A 19,021-nucleotide genomic window follows, 5' to 3' on the forward strand; every position below is an offset into this window, starting at 1 on the left:
AACCACTTAAACCTTCCAAACAGGCTTTATTCCAAAAACAAGTCTTTTGTCCATTCTGGGTTTTGTTAAACACAACTGGAATAGGTTATTTAATTATTATCTAGAGAATAGAAGCTAAATATAAATTAAACTTATTGTCGGTTGTTAACAGAGCAGCTTCGACATTTGGGTAAACTGGCGTCAGAATTAATTGAGTACTTGCACATCAAAAACTGTGAGTGAATCTGTCACAGGAGTCACATTTCACAATTAAAAAAAAGAAAAGAAAATCACACACACCAGGCCAACATTTACTAGTGTCAATGGGACCAACCACACACATTTTTATCACATTATTAAAAAAAAGAAAAAAAAAGGTCTAGAAGCTTAACTGCTAGTAACTCAGTACGCTTAATGTTGTCCGAGCATCCAAGTATGTCTGCATACAATTTAGATCTGAAACATGCAGCACGTGTAACCGTGTGGAAATCGGCGCTCAGTGTCAGACAAGAAGCAGAGTAATATGGAACAGAGACTGAGTCACTGTCAATGTCACACTGGGAGCAGCATTCTAGCGGATTGGTCAAGAAACTGGTCTTAAAGGTCTCCTGCTTGAGAGAAAGTCTCTGCTCCTTAAAAGACAACCAATAAAAATAATTATAATTATGATGAAAATCAAACTTATCTTGTTCACAGTTGGTCATAGTTAACAGTTATTGGTTATCGGCAACCTCAGGTTTTTGACTCCATGAAGGATCTTAAGCGTGAGCTTCTGTACTGCACATTCTCAGGATGCACTTGCAACAAGTTCACTAATTTCAGCATTTGGGGTTTAAGTTGTCTCCCTTTATTAAAACCGACAAACTCGCCGTACCGTCAATTTTCCTGGTAAACATTGCACTCTCGCAGAGACTCCTGCCTCTCTGTCTTTCACGGAATGTTGGCTCGCACTTCTGTTCACTTAGAAGAAGACGTGTTTTTTTTTTTTTTTTTGCCAAGCTTGCCTGTTCGGCACGATTAATTTCTTTGCTTAATGCACAATAAAGGGCACTCACATTGTCAGGGGTTTGAAGGAGCATGCTGACATCATCGAGCCGGGTCCGCCCTCATCGCTGCGAGCTGGGTTACACACCAACTGAGTGGAATAGTAGCGCGCAATGCAACACAGGCGGCGGCGTATATCAAGGCTGTCACATTGCTGTTACTGTATGATGAGGCTGAGCTCTGCATCATGAATGAAAATACTTCCCAATAGTCGCACTGCAGTCAAAACCACAACATCTCTTTATGCACAGTCGCAGACAAAACAAAACAAAGTCGCTACACTTGTATTTTCCCATCAGGCCTCCTTCCACTGCATTTTCCCTTCAGACATCTCTTCCTCATTCCTTCCAAATACACTCTTGTTTTTCTCTATTCACAACTTACTCTGACGCTATTAACCAGCCACTACAGCTCATTGGTCAGCTCTTCTGCAAACTCGGCCATGATGTCGTGGACCCAGATGTCCCTCTCTTCCTGTGAGGTGTCAACGAGGAAGACCGTCAGCTTCCTGTCCCAGGGGTTGGCCGCCTCGTGCACCACCTCCAGCTGGGCCACCAGAGGTTTCTTCTCCACGTGGTTTCTGAAAACAATGGAGGCTTCCTCTGACCACTGCCTCGGCTTCAGCCCTGGAGAGAGACAGAGGTCCATTTAAAGCTGTGGTGTGTGAAATTAGTCAAGATTTATTGGCAAAGGCTTATTATAGTGCCCATTAATATAGCAGTGTAAGCGTATAATCGCAGTAACATAAAAGATAGATACATATAGCAAGGGTTTTGAGGGGGTTGCAGACAGTCCAGCCGAAGAGTGTATTTCGCATTTATAGTTGGAGGCTCTCAGCATCCTGCATTACATCAAATGCTGCTAATAATAATATATTTACATTTCACTTTTTGCTGTCCCTCATGGTATTCCTGCTATTCCTAGCACGCTTTCGCTCCAATTTCTGGATTAGTGTGTAAAGTGAGTATAGTTCTGGAGAAAAGGCTGGAAATGCCAGTGTGAGCTGGACAGACTGCAATATGCATTTGACTGGTGAAGTAAAGTGAAGGAAGTACTCCTTCCAGCAGCTAGCGTTAGTGTTAGCTATTCAGGTGCTAACACATGTGGCCAATACTGGCGTTGAATATATGGATGAATAACAAAATCACTAAACTGCATTGTGTTTTTCTCAGCGCTGCAAACAGGACATTTTACCAGTGGACTTGCATGGGCCACCGTTGTCATTCTTTGAGACAATCTATTACTCTCACACTGAACCTTTGTACGAGGTTACACAGTTACATGCATACGCTTCCTTGCACTACCACTGTTTTTAAATCATTGCAAAAAATACTGAAAGTGCATATTTCATGAGTAAAATAAATACATGAAATCCGTATCCATGTATCCAAGTTTTACAAATGAATCCTTATTTATAAAATATTCAAGTTTGCTGCAAAAGCAATTGTTTCCGTTTTCTTAGTGTCCAAAATAGACTCTTGAAAAAATGTTAAATCTCAATTATACACACACATTACCCTCAATTTCATTAGCTTTACCTAAATGAATCGGCATGCATACATTTTACCACTTAACTGTCAGCAGACTGTGTTGGAACTCCACTCACCGGCCAGCTGAGCAGTGATTCCCTGGAACGGCAGCTGCCTGAACTCTTTGATCAGAGGTCTCAGCTGGGTGCAGCTGATCAACTCGTGCTTGCCGTAGTCCAACTCGTACACGGACACCAGCCCGTTGGTCAGAACTCCCTTCACTAGCACTCGATGCCAACTGGGAGAGGAGAAGGAGGAGGATGAGGAGCAGGAGCAGGAGCAGGAGCAGGAGGAGGAGGAAGAGTAGGAGGAAGAGGAGGAGGGATGGAAAAAACACGGTGGTTACAATGTCGGACCAAAGTGAGCCCATGCAGCTGAACCGAGGCTTGACTCACTTGTTGTCTACTTTAGCGGCGTACACTTGATTCTTCTCTACGTTGAGTGGTTTCTGCTCCGTCTTGTTGTAGTAGAGAATCATCTCGCCCATCAGCACCACCAGCTTGTACATGTCTCTCCACGGCTGCAGCACAAAGTGTCCCGGATGGCACGCCACCGACACGTAAACGTCCATGTTGCTTCCTGTGGTGGATTTGAGAGGTGAGAGATGTTCTGGGTTTGGAGTAGGTCGAAGACAGAGGTGGGAAGTAACAAAGTGCAAGTATTCTGTTACTGTGCTCTAGTAGGTTTTTCAGGTATCTGTACTTCACTCTTAGTGTTTCTTTTTCTGACAACTTTTCACTTGCTCACTAGATTTGTACACAGATCTGTGTACTTTCTACTTATTACTTTGGAAAATCATGCTTGTTACTTTTGTGTTTAAAATTTACAAATTCTGTTCAAAGTATTTCAGTATAGTTGTTGCTTGAAGTGGAGTTATTTGATCCAGATGTTAAACCTCTGGTCAGCTCAGTCCAGATTCGTCTGTCACAACTTTTTCATTTTTTCAAAATGATCAACAAATGTATTGTTTCATTAGTGGCAAAAAAAAATACTGGAGTACATTTCAGAACCTACAATTTCTTACTCTATACTAAAGTAAAGAAGTTGAATCAGTACTTTAACTTTAAGCAGAGTATTTTTTTACATAAGTATCCAGACTTTTACTCAAGTACACAATGCAAATAGTTTTTCCACGTCTGGTTAAATACGAGAGTGAATGACGTTAACACACAGGCGACTTCATTGTTACTGTGAACTTTGTAAAGATCTTTGAGACCTGCAGAGGGCAAATCCAACAGCGGCGGCAGCTTGAGAGCCAAAGTGGGGGACGACGGCGCCTCCGGTGGGATGATGGTGGTGGTGCTGCCTCCAGTGACCTCTTTGGGTCCTGACAGAGCCCTCCTGAGGTGAGGCTTGGCTGCTGCAGAGATTGATGTCGGACTGCCGTTACTGGAGGTACTGGTGCTGGAATTCTTGGAGGTGAAAATCTTAGCCGGGCTGTGGAGTGAAAGGAGCAAACAAGAGGTTCAGAGTGAAAAGTCATGGAAGAGTCTTCAGCTGGGCTTGATAAAGGTGAAGGTCTATCACACCTGTGGCTCGTCAGAAAAACATCTGGTCGCTGTTTTAACAATTCTGACTGAGCCATCTGATGGTTGAGGCTGCGCGTTGGATCGTGGAAGTTCTTGTCAGTGAACAGGTGCACGTGGTTGCAGTGTTTGGTTTCGTCCACCTTAGCAACCTTGGGCAAGACAAACAAAAAGAGCTGTGTGAAGGTGGTGGTGGAGTGAGGGAGGAGTGTGAAAATGAAACAAAGAAAAGAAACCAAACAAAAAGGAAAGAAAACATCCTTGCAGATATTTACATCATCAAATTCTTTACACTGATTTTTTTTTTTTTAAATCAAGGTAACTGAACAACTTAACTAACTTGGACTATTAAAGACTTTATGGTGAAAGAAATTGGAAGAGTGAATTTTGCTGAATACACTCAAGTGACTGAATAAAACAAATGAAATAAATGACCCCAAAAATTCTATGGGAAAAAAAGACACAACAAAGAGGAGCAACACTAGTTTGCAAACAAAGAAACAATAAGAAAGAAACTTAAGTAATAAATAAAAATGACTGAGCACTTTATAGCACAAGGCTCAAAAGGATAAAAAAAAAAATGTATACCGGTATATAAAGTGTTCCCTAGAGGTAAATAAAGAGTACTTTGTCTTCCTTTCTGTTGGCCAGCAGCGAAATTCTTCTACGTCATCATCGTAGTATACATTGTAGCATACTCTCATATCCAAAGATATCATCATCAGTGTTGCCTACATCATTGTTCATGAAGGGATCTGAAACTATCTGCAGTAAAGTTATCATCACTGCTGGAGTCGCTATGTTGCCCTGTTGTTTGACCGTCGCTGGAAAAAAAAACTTGAAGAGTGCAAAAAAAAAACCACGTACCCACAAATGCACATAATGCATTGCAAACAATTATAAGGTTATGTGACTGACAAAAGGTCTGAAAACAATAACAAAAAAAAGCCAAAAGGCACGTAAAAAAAAAAATCCTGGTCTCGACAGCATTATGACTAGAGACATTCCTTCACTAATGTCCGGTTTAAATTAGGTCAAGTGATTTGATCCAAATGAATGAGAAATATTTATGTCACTAACTATGTTGCCATGTCTCTAGTGACGGAAGCAGAGGTAAAACAAAACAAAAGTCTGTTTACCTTCATGCTGCAGTCTGTGGTGTTCAGCACTTTTTCTCGAAGCCACTGGACGGCATCTGGAGTCCACGAGCCCACGCTGACCGCCAGGTCTGCCAAGCAGCACTTCACCGCCTAAACAGACGGCGTTTGGCTCACATTATTTGACGCCACGCGGCGAAGCATCGTGCGAAGCACTCGGCTGCTTTATGATGGGGACACAGGCGCTGACCTGAGGCGGGATGGACACCAGGTCGCGGAGGAACGGCGTCGGGATCTCTCTCAACTCAAACACCTCCACAGACGCCTGCACGCCCACGTCGACAAACAAGATGTCCAGCACTCTGCTGCCATGAAGGTTGGTGATCTGAGGGTTGAACATTTCATTTTACACGGTAGTCAAACTGATTCATCCCATTTTAATATCATTTAAAGGCGTTATCAAACTTGAATATTATCAGTTTATCACAGCAGCACTCCCTCAGCAGTAGCTTTGAGTGGATTTTGATTGAAACAGCGCCACCTCACCTCAACACGGGACCATCTGCCTTTGTAGCGAGCCAAGCATCCCTTCCCACAGAAGGGTTTGGATACCAGGAACTCTGATGTCACCTGGATGGAAAAAAACACTCTATGACCAAAGATAAATGTTACATTTAATTGATTAACCTGCGCTTCCTTCAGATGGTTGGTTAACTGTCGGTTGATGTTGTCAAGAAAATGGAAGTCAGGTTAGTAAAAAAGTCAACAGCTGTATCATATCTATTATTCATCAAACAGGGAGTCTCTAGCCTTGGTAAATACAGCTCCAGGCTTCTCGCTGTGTTTGCCTAAACACTGACGTGTGACTGAAATTCAACTGTGGGCTTTCAAGGGCAACACAGGTGCACCTGAAAAAAGAGGCAGCGCTGCTCTGTGGCAAATGGATTAAGTAGCTTGGCAGTGTCTTAACTCCAGATTATCGACTTAATCTCAATCTGCCCGCAGCATCCATGTACGGTTCAACAGCCCACATTCAATCACAAATGAGTTTCAGGGTCAATTTGTGAGTTTAACTCTACACTGTTTACTGCCCAAACCTTTTCACTGTCCAGATTGTATCAGTACAAGTACACACCTCTTAATTTATTTTAGAAAAAAAAGATTAAATTAGAAAATTGAGATGAATTGTTTGTTTCATACATGTAAGTAGAGTTAACATACTTGGCAGTGCTCTCCCGGGAACAAAATGACATGTTATATGTTTGGTTCTTTTAAAGAGACACTTGACAAAAGGCTGTGTTTAGTGGCACTGGGAAGCAAGCCCTTGGCTACAAAGCCAACAAACAAAATTAAAATGTACTTCAAGTATTGAACCATTCCACTGGGCAGCTGATATTGTTGCGTATCAATTTATAAGACTAGTGCTGCAACTACAGAGATGCCACACTATACATGAGGCGTCTTAACAATCAGTCTCAAAAATATACAGTAACCGGAGAAGAAATTTAACTGAGTAAGTCTGGCTGAAACAGTAAAATAACAAATAGGAGTATAGTTTCTTCAAAACATCTATTTCCAAAAGCTATGAAGAGGAAACACTCAAGCTCCCATAAAAGGTGCTGAAATATGAGCTGCGGCATGTAGTCGACCTGTGAGTGGAAGTACGTCTCTATTTTCTCCAGGATTTCCGTCAGCTTGGCGAGGCCTCTGGAGGGGAGCTGGCAGTAGATGGTGCCGTCCGAGCAGACGCTGCTGATGGCCACGTTCATGTAGGCGCTGTTCACCTGAAGACATTTTGAAAAGTTAGCAGCACACACACGACTAAAATCCTCCAGACACGTGTGCAGACTCTCCTGTACCTTTAACGGGCTGGCAAGAGTCTTGTCCTGCAGGGTTTTCATGCAGACGGCGTTGATGTTGACGTCGTCGTCATGTGACGTATCGTAAAGGACCACCAGGGGGACCGGACCTCTCTCCAGGATCTCAGCCAACAGGATCTTTCCGCTCGCCATGGACTCAAACTTCTTTAAGACTTCGGGCTCCTGACAGAACGGCTCCAGGCCTGAACTCACACACAGACGTGTGGGGAAAGACACATCACATCAAACTGAGCCGGCAAAGTCCTCGGCATTGCAGTTCAAACTACTGAACGGATCCTTGTGGAGGCACCTGCAAGTTTACACTTGGTTGCCTGGAAAGGCAGCTGGAAGAATTTCTCATGCAGTTCAAAGACTTTGGTTTTGTTGACGACCTCTGAAAAGCCATGATCCACATAGTAGACCTACAGTGAGGGAGAGGGAGAGAGAGAGAGAGAGAGAGAGGGAGAGAGGGAGAGAGAGAGAAGTTACTTTTCAGAAGTTCCTGCAGACTACCTGTGATGCAGAGCTCCATGACAGTAAAAGATGTGACTTCCTGTCAAATAATACGTGTGTAAAACACACTGCTGAAACAATCTGAAACAGGAAAAATGTTTATTAAAATAAAAATGTAATGTTTTCTTTCTTGAACAAGCACGAAACAGCGAGACCACATGGTGACTTTACTATGCGATTCCACTTCTTGTCACAGACTGTACAGTTAGTGAGTTACAAAAAATAGTTTGCTTTGCACCCAGAATAAAATGAACATTGGAATGGCTGCTTGTTGGAATTAGAGATCGAAACTGTGACATTAAGACCCTGATCTGGTTTGCCCATGTGGTGTAGGCTGAGCTGACTTGCAGAGATGGCTAACTCTTCTGGACTCTCCTCTCATTGTTTATCAACCCTACTTTTACATTCATTGCTGAGAGAGTTTTCTATATTGGCTATTGCAGCGGGCGTCTCCTTGCCGCCTCACCTTGACTTTGTCCACCATGACCTCACAGACTTGCGCCCTCAAAATCTCCTCCTCCTCCTCAGCCCTGACGGCCAGCAGCTGGCCCGACGATGGTGCCTGCAGGGGAGAGGCGCCGCCTTGCTTTGGCCCATAAAACTCCCTCATCTCGTCCTCCATGGACTCCTGAGCCTGGGAGTAACCCTCGCCGATGTACCTGAGAAACAAGGCCACGCCGACGGTTGAGGGATTTGGTGAGCAAGTTATTCTCTCCGGGACGTCAGCACACGAGGTCGTCTCCTACCGGAGTATGACTCCATTAGTGTTGCTGGCCTCGACCACCAGCACCGAGGGGTACTCCTCTTTGGGGATTTGGAGGGAAGGCACTGCGTGGTTACTGAGCCTGCGGCCGAGCTCCTGCCTCACTTTCAGCTCCTCCTCGCTGGCTGAGGAGTTTCTCCTGTTACAGTTCTCGTCCTCACCGCCGCCCCCTGCACTGCTTCTCCTGTACAAAATGGCCCTCTTGGGGTTGTCGGGCATCGGGTAGTCAACGGTGCAGAAGTCGTTGAAGAGATGGAGGTTTTCCAGCACGTGTCCAGGGAGTTTCATCTTGTAGAAAAAAAAGAAAAATAGAAAAAAAAAAAGTAGTGTGCGGTAAGAAAAATAGACGTGAACTTCACAACCAGACTATTTCATCACAACCAAGAGACCAAGAACTAAAATTATCATTCAGTGCTGGAAATCATAATTTTGCGACAAGACATGCCACTGGAGGCTGCTTTACCTTGCCCAAATCTGAAACAGCGGGGCAAAAGACAGTTACTGTATGTTTAGAGCAATGAAAGAGTGGAACTCGCTGCCAAATTATGGCACTCAACAGAAAAACGTGACTCATTGTAAAATGAAATTAAAAGACTACTACTCAACAAGAAATTTCATTTAATAACAGCTCATGAATCGATTCAGAGTCTTGAGGCGGTGACATATTGGATGGTTTGGGCAGCATACTGACTTTGTAGGTGTCCTGGAAGAGCTTGGGTAGAGCGTGAGCCCACAGACCGTTGGAGTACTTCTCCAGCAGCTCCTCCAGTTTTATCTTCAGGTCAGGGCTGAGAGTGGCCGGGGAGGACGGCGGGCTGGGCGACGAGGAGGAAGACGCTGGAGACTGAGGAGAGCGGGAGCCCGAGCGAGTCAGGTGGGCGCTGGGGGGTCTCTGCTGGGCGGGAGGGGGTGAGGGTTTCTCCGAGGGGACGCTTGAGGTCGGGGCAGACGCCGAGGAAGACGCCGAGGAAGACTTTGGGCTGGCGGATGGCAAGGTGGACAATACCGTGGCCTGTTCCTTGGCTGGGTAGAGGAGCAGCTCTGATGGGTTACTGCTGCAGGTTTTCTCCACCTGAAAGATGAAATGAGAAGCCTTCACCTGAAGAACAGCTCAGAGAGTCAGAGATGCACGTTGAATGCAGGAGACAGTGGTTCAAATCTTACCAGACTTTGTCTTATTTGTGAATTTCTCTCGGGGAAGAATAAAGTATCGGTCTGTCTGTCTCACTTTTGTACACACTAATAAGGGATAATTGACTTCCACCCATCAAGAATGATAGATGCTCACCCTTTCCTTTAAAGGGCCATATTATGCAGATTGAATTTCCAATGCTTTCTAATAATAATGACAATAATGTGTGTCTTTAATCTGTTATTGAACTCAACACGTCTCTTCACGAGGCAGAAAATACACTTTTGCCTTGTCACATATGGTAATGCTAGATCGCCCATGTTGGTGGCAACACTTCCAGCCAGTTGCGGCTTCTTCTATAAGACGTCACCTCATCACCTCAACTCACTGTATGAAACAAACTGAGGTTTAAATATGCTCTTTTTTTCTGGAGATGATGTGTAATGTTCAATGCTATTCCACTGCTCGAGCATGAAAAAATAAAAAAACTGTAAAATGGACACAAAAGTGTGACATGGTGGTGCACCACACAGCAAGAGGGTTTGTATTTAGCCACACATGAATGAAATGAAACTCTTAAGGAGGTGGTGCGTACAGTGCATATGTGGGTCCAGGTCTCCAGGTCTTTGATGGTCTCAGTGGGCAGCTCCTGTTTGTACAGCTCTCTGTAGATCTGAGGCAGCTTTGACACCCAGAAACCATTGCTGTACTTGCCGAGGATCTCCCTGATGCGACCCTGGACCTGCTGAGGGTTGTACGGCGCCCCCTTGTCTGAACAGGGGTTCTCGTGAAGACTCAGGGGTGCTACAGAGCCATGGGGAAATAGAGACAAAACAACGGCAGAATCAAATGCATGTTCCCCCCCCCCCAAATTATAGAAATGGATGGTAAACAAGTCTGAGATCATAAGAATCCCAAATATCCAGCATGTCCCATCAAACTATGCAGTTTTGGTTTTTTTTGCAGTTATGCAGCTAACAGATGGAATGTAACATTCTGGTCATTCTTCAAGTGTAGTCAAACTGTGAGGCCAGGAGGAGGGACACTCACCTGGGAGAGGATTTTAGCTTCATTTTAAAACAAGAATGTAGTTGCTGAAGTCAGTCCTTTGTGATGTCACAAAGGGCAATGTCAGTCAGTTTCCCCTTACTTACTTCCAACCGGCTGGGAGTTCCTGGAAAGGTGAGCATGCACCTCCTTCTGAAAGCGTGATGGAAGGGTCATCCTCTTGTCCGACCTGAACACAACAAGCAGAGCAGGGAGAAGAAGTGGCTGCAGTGTCGCCAAGGATTAAAACCTTTAACAACGCCTTCAACAGACGTCCTCATCCTTGGCATCATGGGATTCAGCAGTTCACTCTCTGACTGTAATTTCTGTAATTCTATTTGAAAGTTCAGCCTCAGTCCCCTCAGCGAAAACAGTAACTACTTTGTTTAGATGTCCCTTTAATTTCCTCTTCAGTCAAAACTCCTGTCTCACCCTGGTAACACACACAATAACACGGGAAACAGACTTCCAGCCACATGTGCTCTGTCATCCTGCATGTGAAAAGTAGGTTACCACTCTAATACGGTTGTCTTATCCTTTTTACTGACTTGTTTCAGCTTCTCTTGGTGACTGTTGGAGCCAATGATGAGATTAGAAGAGGATTAACTAAGACTGATTGTCTGGAGTAAACACAAAGCATCTGCGACAATTAACTGCATCGCATTTGGTTTGTTTGTCAACTTTGAAGCGTTTCAGTTTTCAGTTTTCACGCTGAATTAAATGAATGAAATGAAAGTTGCTATGACGAGTGTCGGGAAAAGAACCAAGATTACACATAATGTGAAACATGACAAAAAGAACATGAGAGTATGACCCAAAAGACCAGAACTTAACATGCTATGCAACATTAAGATTATCATACCAATAGTCCAAACTGAAATATCATCTGCACACTGATGATCACTTAAAGATTTGAGCCTTCAAGGGAAACGTGTGTATGAACGTTCCTAACCTCTTCAACATCCTTTGGAAACATCTCACACCTCCATCTGTTAAAGAGCCCATACAAAGCATTTGCAAGGGGGAGTCAATAACTGGGAGGTGATCAGCCAAACCTATAACAGTTTGAGGATCTCCACTGGTGCTGGGCATTCACCTTACGGTGACACCAAGCACCTATGGTTGGAATAGCAACACCTTGATGTAAACTATTATAAAAGGAAAGACCTTTTGTGTCAGGAAGAGCCTTTAGTTCTTTACGTTCTTTTAATGTGATAATGCCCATCGAGTTCTGATAAAAATGCTGCTGCAGTGATACAATTTGCAAAAGTCCTCAGTAGCTGCTTGGCTCTGCGTCACTCTGTTTCTTTGCAGCTTCCGGTGGCTGACTCCAGGTTTTCTCACAACTAAAGGGAAGGCGATTGATTATAAACTCCAACACTTTGGAGGCTGGCAAAATCGATGAGTGACACTGACACTGAATCCTGAGACACGCAGCTGCGGCGCACGGCTGCACCACCCCTTAGCTTTTTAGCTTTACAAATGGCCAGAGTGCATTCTGTTTGCTGAACGTGTTGCTTGTGCCACCAGGAATCTCATGCGCACACACAAATGACGCGCACTCGCGCACAAACGTCCGCTGGACGATCTGGAGGCACACAGAGAGATGTGCTGATTCACTCTGTGTCGGTTTAGAAGCGTTAATCTACCGCTGAATAGAGCCGGGATTAGTTGAGCTGGCGTCCCCCCCGCACTGGGCTCGTGTTGCCTGCCAACGCGCCGGGCTTCCCACCCTGCTGCCCCATTGAAGCGGCCATGCACGGGACACCCAGGGTGACACTGACAAGAGAACTGATGTCAGTTGTTTTCACAGTGGATGGATGGCAGAGGGAGAAGCAGTCAATGAGCTGCATTAATCTTGACTCACTGTTTGAACAGAGAGCCCAGATAACATCTTGTGACGCTTTTGAATGGCTTCTTCAGTGAAAACCTGATCTGTTTTTTTAATTCAATCAGCGTGACGGCGTGGAACCCGAGCGACACAGCTCGGCAAAAATGAAGAGCTTGGAGAGAGGGGCTGCAGAACTCGGCGAAAGGAGCCATTTTTCCAAGAGAAAATTGGGACGATTGGGAGAGGAAACGTGCTGACGCAGCAGAGAGAAAACCAGAATAATCCAGCGAGCGCACTGGCAACCCAGTGCTGAATAATCACAACCACAGTGGAACTGGGCCTCCAGACCAGACCGACACACAGCAGCAGACGAGAAGAACGTGATGACAGAAAATGGAAACAGAATCTAAAAGGGGGTTGTTGGAAGACCTGGAGCCCTCTAACTCTGCATGGCAGCTGGGTTCAAGTTTTTATCAAAGCAATCATAAAATTTAGAGGACTGTATAACCAATCAGCTTCCTCTTAGCTGTCAGGAACTGAGTATGTAACTGCAGCCAGTTGCTCTTAGTCAAGTCACATTGGTTAGAGGATAGTTACACACAGTGCTATACGGCAACATACGAGGTGGCTGATGGGACAGGACAGGAAGTGTTAAGCTGTAGTATCTGGCAGAGTGAGCAGTAACCAATCTGCTGACTGATCTGCTCCACTATGATAGAGTGAAGGCTTCTGAAATCACCTTCCAAGTTTTGTCTCAGCTGCCATTGGCTCTTTATCAAAAGGAAGGTGTAATAATCCAAAGAATACAAAACATTCCGTGTGGAGTGTCAGGTCAATAAACAGGAAATGTACCGTAATAAGAGTGAGAGAACTGCTGGGTTCATTTCACACATTCCTCCAGTATTATTTTTCAATATCGAAACATTCCAAACAGTCACTTCCTTGTCCTACTGGGATCCAAAATCTCATTAATGTGAAATCTCTGGAGGCGACGCTCACCATCCCCCTCACTTACTTCTCTCCCGGTGGGTTGCCTTTCCTGCTGGCTGCACTTTGACTGGCTGTCTTGTTTGGGTGCCCTCCAGGCTTGCTCTCTGGCTGGCCATCCCTCACGTCCCTCGCCTGTCTGAAGTCTCCATGGCCGCCGCCTCGGCTGCAGCCCCCACCACCTCGATTGCCACCTCGGCCACGATGGTTTGGCTGCCTCAGAGAGGTCTGAGGTTTGGCTGCGCAGAGAAAGAAGAGTGAAATTAGGGACCCAAGAAACACACGTACACTCACGCACACACACACACACACACAACCTGACTCAGGCAAACATGCTGCCACACTGAGACAGGTAAATGTGTCTGAAGGGCACAGCCTAAAAGCTATCTTTAGAGCAACAGATCGACCCATGAGAGTCCAGGGTGAGCATTAGTGGAGTGGACAATTAGCTAGTTTGGCACACACACACACAGGTGGAAAGCAGGAAACCTAGAGACAGGAAAACTCTGTCTGAGGAGCTTTGGTTCAACGGGGAGAAGAAATTAAATGGCAGGTCAGAATATGTTATATTTGCATCCCTGCTAGTGTGCAAATACAAATCATTAATAGAGTGATATTTCTCAGTTTTAGCAGCTAAGAACCGTTTTAAGTAATGGAAAGAGACAGAGATTTGTTTGGTTGACCTTTCACCCTTTTGCCCCTGACCAGCCCATCATCTCCCCAGAAATGAGATAATTCTTCAAGTCTATTCTTTACTTCTTTTGCTTGCTCCACCTTTTGAATAATGTGTGCTAAAACACTGTTCTGTTCTAAAAAGAGCCGTTGTGAAATTAGAAGGAGGCATTGATGTTTCTTTAATGCTGGTGAAGCATCAGTTTTAGCATTTTTGTGGAAGACAATAAACACAGGGCTAAATATGCTGCTTTCTGGAGAGCTGTTAAGGGATTTTGGACAATTAATAATGGAGGTGCTGAGATAATAACTTTTCTTTTTCTGTTTGATGATAATAACTAAAGACATGAGTTGAATACAATATGGCCCTTGGAAGAAATGAGAAAAAGTATTTAATATCTTAAGGTAAAATACTTGTTTCCCTCTATTAATATGTCTTGACAATACTGCATAGCTACACAATGCTAAAACGTAGTGAAGGTGTATTGTTCGAAAATATTACTTGAGTCTGACAATTCTTTTTATGTGTCATTTCATGCTATTCACATCCCAAAGCCAAGGAGCAACCAGCAACCCCCCCCCCCCAATCCCGCCCCTCCCACTGGCATTACATCATTCGAGCACAGTGTTGCCGGCATGACCTCACAGTTTTGTGAAGTGACATCAGTGATGTACTTCCTTGTTCATAACTCTCCCGTCATTTCCATTCCCACACCTCACCCCTGCAGCCCCTCCCCCACGGCCGTGATGCCGTCCTTCAGCCGCGTCCCTCAGTGAGGTCTGGAACTTTCTTCTCTCACGCCACGTCTGGCTCTTGTCAAAACAAATTCAATGAAAACTACGGCCGCGTCCGCCAGCCACCACTGAGGCGACGCAACTACCAGCTAACGGCAGCCTGTGAAATGACGAGCCATCCCGCTGATTCATCGAGGGCTTCGCAACACATGCACCAGAATGAGAAAAGGAAGAGAGGATCCACATGCTAATATAGGCAAAGACAAGCACGCACAGTCAGAGAAGATGCCACGTCACCTCACCACCGTGGACAAGCACAGTTCCCGGTCTGTCTCTCCCTGAATATCAATACCCTGCTGAGGTGGGGATGTGTGTGTGTGTGAGAGAGAGAGAGAGAGAGAGAGAGAGAGAGAGAGAGAGAGAGAGAGAGAGAGTGAGAGAGAGAGAGAGAGAGAGAGAGAGAGAGAGAGAGAGAGAGAGAGAGAGAGAATCAGCTGGTCTCTGCCTGCAGCTGAGTGTCAGCTGTTAAAGGCTAAAACAGCCTCTCATCGCAACACCCCACCCTCCCTCCTCTCTCTCCCTCTCTCTCTCTCTCTCTCTCTTTAAGACTCTCTCTCCCCCACCGTACGCACATCTCTTCCCTACTTTCCATTTCACTGTCCTCCCTTTCTTTTCCATCCGGCACTCTGCTCCTCTGCAGCCTCTCCCTCCCTGCACTACCTCCTGCCGCCACCTGCTCTCACTCTTGGCTAGCGTTCCACAGCACGGCAATTAGCGCAGGTGCTCGCACTGCAAGGGAACCTTGCTTGGGTTTGCATGAGTAATTGTCCATTGTCTTGTGTGCATTTGCCTAGTACAGAATTATTTTGTTCTCTTAAAAAGCAGGAGCTCTTTGTTGGTGCAAAGTCAGCATACACCTGTCTTCATAGTGAAACCTGTGATATTTTAAGCTCTTGGACAATGAGGTCTGCAGAGAAAATGGGTCAATCATCCAGCGACAGCGTTGCAAAGCTGCAGTGGAGAAAGTTTTAAATGCACCATCACAGTACTGGAACATGGGAAACTTTTCTCAGTGGTGCCCACTGCAGCCTCTCTCCATTGTGGTTTAAAACAAAACCCAAAAACTCTAAGCTGTTAAAAATGTTTAACAATGACAATGCAGTTGATTTAACTTGATGTTACAATGTAACAAACTGTTCTGACATCAAATTGAATCAAATGTCAAGATCAGGGATATGGGATATCACACAGAAAAGGTTATATATTCGTCTTTATTTAATTTCTGGAACTATAAAATGTGTTTTAAACTGAAGACATTTGGTATAATGGACTTCTGACCTAAAACATAACCTATCACAAAAAATTCAATTCAGTCAATGTCTTCTTTTAGCGCAGGCATACAGGTGAATTTGTGACCACGGATGAAAAGGATGATAGCCGAGTCAACATCTGTTCTGAAAACCACAGGTTAGTTTCTTTGCACACAACATGAGTAAAAACCCTACCATTGAGGACGAGCTGGGCGGCCGGCTTAACTCTCATGTGAGTGTTGACCAGGTGAGGTCGGCCTGTTTTTTTGGAGCTGCGCTGACGAGCCACCACCTTGGCCACATGGGCCAACTCATTGGCCCCTGAGGTGAAACAGAGCATCTGAAGAAACAGAGGCACACGGGCGGGAACACAGTCAAACATCAAAGAGAAGCTCCAGCTCCAACCGCCTGTAAACTCCCAGCAGGACGGACTCCTAAATGTGAGAGCTTGCACACACCTCTCCGGAGCGGTTGCGCTCCGTGCGCACGAGGGAGGGCATGCTTGCTAGCAGTGCGTCAAGATGACTGTATCCCATCAGCTTGTGTGGGATCTGCTCCCCTGTCAGCTCCTTGTACTCGGACTGCAGGCGGGACAGCGACACGCCACCTTTGTTAGCCTGCAGAACAGCCCGCAGCATTTTCTTCACCAGCTCTACATCAGCCATCTAAACAAAAAAAACAAAAAAAAACAAAAAAAAAAGGGGGGGGATATTATGTAAATACAAAAGTCAAAAAAGGTTTTAGACAAAAGGTCAGTGATTGCATCATGCAAAACGCTTAGAAAAAGTTTTCACTCAGGATGTGTCGGCATCTTCGGTGGATGCCTATCATCCTTTGTGCTCCGCCCACTTTGCAGATCTAGCAGTTTACTGAAAGTGGCAGACAACAAGAGCAGTGAGCGGAAACTGGGATGCAAGGTTTGTGTGACTTTGGATACTCTGCCAACTTTTTAATTCAGTGGGAGAATTCTGAATCACTGAGTGGAGAAACGAAAGAGAAAGGGTGGCAAACAGTACAGACACTGTTGTTGGATACATAACAAACAACACAACATGTATTAATGTTTAAAATTCAAACACTCATAAAGATTGTTGTTGCTGTTTAGTCTGTAAAACTTTTTTTTTGCATTCTTTTTAAACATAGACATCTATGCCTTGGACTTGTTACAGCAATTACTGCATTGTGAGATTTTGATATTGTTACACACCCCTACTTTTTTACAATTGAGGCAATTCAACCAGTCATGATACAGAACCATAAAACTTTGAACTGAGCTAATTCCAACAGTCAGGAGGTGACATGTCAAACAGGTATGATTACTACAAATACAGTCTGTTTTGATTTGCTGATAACCCAGACTGAATAAAAGTGACATATTCTCAAAGTATATTCAAAGGACATGGCAAAACACGAAGCTCTAGAGTTTATTTCCTGGGGGGAAATCTCTTGCAGTTCATTGTTAAGGGTTTTGGATTCGAAATGCCTCTAATTTGCCCCGGCTCAGTAGACACACCCTGTTACATTTCACCTCTTTACAAAGACACACTTTCAGTTTCAATGCTGATAAAAAGCACAACCCTTTGCTCCACAGCTGAGAGAAACATACCTCACTTACAAACAACCAATGCACGCAGGACAAAAAGAACAAGCAAAGAATGCAGGGCCGACAGAACGCCAAAACCCATATAATTTGACCAAATAACCCATACACGGTCTGTAATGATGACAATTCCAGACTCTTGGGGACGTGGAGACACGCCCTGTGCGACCTATCCAGTGTCCACTGCAACACCGTGAGTTGTCACCACTCAGAGCGCAAAAAAATACCTTTCGACTAAAGTGTTGGGGTGTTTTCGCTCCTCCACAGAATGTAGCCGTCTATCTCAACAATGATGCATTTAGACACATTTGTTTACAATGCACAGCCTAACGAATAAAAGTTGAATCAAACTGAAAGTTTGAAGAAAGACCCATCATTGACAGTGTTAACGACAGGTCTTCCAAAAAAAAGAAATGTAAGAGGAGCAGCATTATTTAGACATTAAAAAACAGTACGACCACCTGTTGATATGTCCAGTCCAGCGCCGACAACAGACGGGACAAACTATGAATGACGTAACGCGTCACACTTCAACTCCACACCCTCCATCGCGATCGAACTATTTTTGATGGAGTTCACCTGACTTTTACATTCTCTGGGTATTTTTCTCCCCTAAATGGCCATGATACAACGAGTGAAAGAATGTTCCAGAGGAGAAATGCAGTCCGCTAAAACACCGATACAGATGGTAAAATCCAGCGAAATCCTTCTGACGTTTAGTTGAAAAGCTACCTTAAAAAGACTACACCGACACCGGAAAATCATGGTTGTCGATTTCGAAATAAAACTACATGCCTTCCACGAGTAAAGCATATTTAAACTTTGAAGGTCCGAACCGGAAATACAACTGTGCGAACTAAACTAGCTTAAAATGTACTCGGAACATCCAAACCGGGAGTAAAGCAACAGGCAAAAATACGAACTTGCGGGGGGTGGGGGGGATTTCTAGCAAAATACTGTAATTACTACAAATTGAATGCTACTAAAAGTTATACCTTGCTTATAAAAAGACAGGGAGGGAGAAGTAAAGACCTGCTCCGGTAGCTGACAGTGCTGCCTCCGCCGCAAGGCTGGGCAACGGCCGGCGAACTGTCCTCGACAGTATCTAGCAGTATCTGCCAGCCGGTCAGAGCGCAGGCTCTGCTCAGTCACCTGATTGGTCCGATATATGTGCTTCTGCTAATTAAATGCCATGTCAGTGGAGGGGCGCAGAGGACAACAGGTGACCTGGTTAGGGAACCCACGCCCAACCATGTGACCAGGAATGGTTGTTAATACTAAATCTTGTGCAGTACTGTACACAAGGAAATTAGATGAATCCGTGCTATTTAACTAGTCAGAAAAGCTTCTTTTTCTCTCTCTCTTTCAGCTGTTCCAGATGGTATTATGAAAAATGT

General features: G+C 44.7%; 1 protein-coding gene across 7 annotated transcripts; it reads right to left on the reverse strand.

The window, feature by feature from the left end:
* Window positions 1-6: 6 nt before the first annotated feature.
* Window positions 7-18,981, reverse strand: tdrd7b (tudor domain containing 7 b). Of its 7 annotated transcripts, none has more exons than XM_076034079.1 (21): window positions 18,657-18,981; window positions 16,819-16,893; window positions 16,483-16,689; window positions 16,220-16,364; window positions 13,336-13,546; window positions 10,597-10,679; window positions 10,038-10,246; window positions 9,002-9,382; window positions 8,294-8,598; window positions 8,014-8,206; window positions 7,345-7,456; window positions 7,035-7,237; window positions 6,825-6,959; window positions 5,722-5,805; window positions 5,426-5,560; window positions 5,218-5,328; window positions 4,082-4,230; window positions 3,769-3,989; window positions 2,948-3,161; window positions 2,630-2,790; window positions 7-1,649 (listed from the first exon to the last, which is right to left on the reverse strand). In XM_076034079.1, exons 3-21 carry the CDS (start codon window positions 16,687-16,689, stop codon window positions 1,429-1,431), a joined length of 3,480 nt encoding a protein of 1,159 aa, XP_075890194.1. In that variant the 5' UTR covers window positions 16,819-16,893; window positions 18,657-18,981; the 3' UTR covers window positions 7-1,428. The 7 variants fall into 7 exon arrangements, with proteins under 7 accessions (XP_075890194.1, XP_075890193.1, XP_075890196.1 ...); XM_076034078.1 differs by having other exon boundaries at window positions 18,620-18,981; XM_076034081.1 differs by lacking the exon at window positions 16,819-16,893.
* Window positions 18,982-19,021: the final 40 nt, after the last annotated feature.

Source organism: Nelusetta ayraudi, unplaced genomic scaffold, assembly GCF_046127955.1.
Source record: "Nelusetta ayraudi isolate G7.1 ecotype Tasmania unplaced genomic scaffold, CSIRO-AGI_Nayr_v1 ptg000042l, whole genome shotgun sequence".
NCBI lineage: Eukaryota > Metazoa > Chordata > Actinopteri > Tetraodontiformes > Monacanthidae > Nelusetta > Nelusetta ayraudi.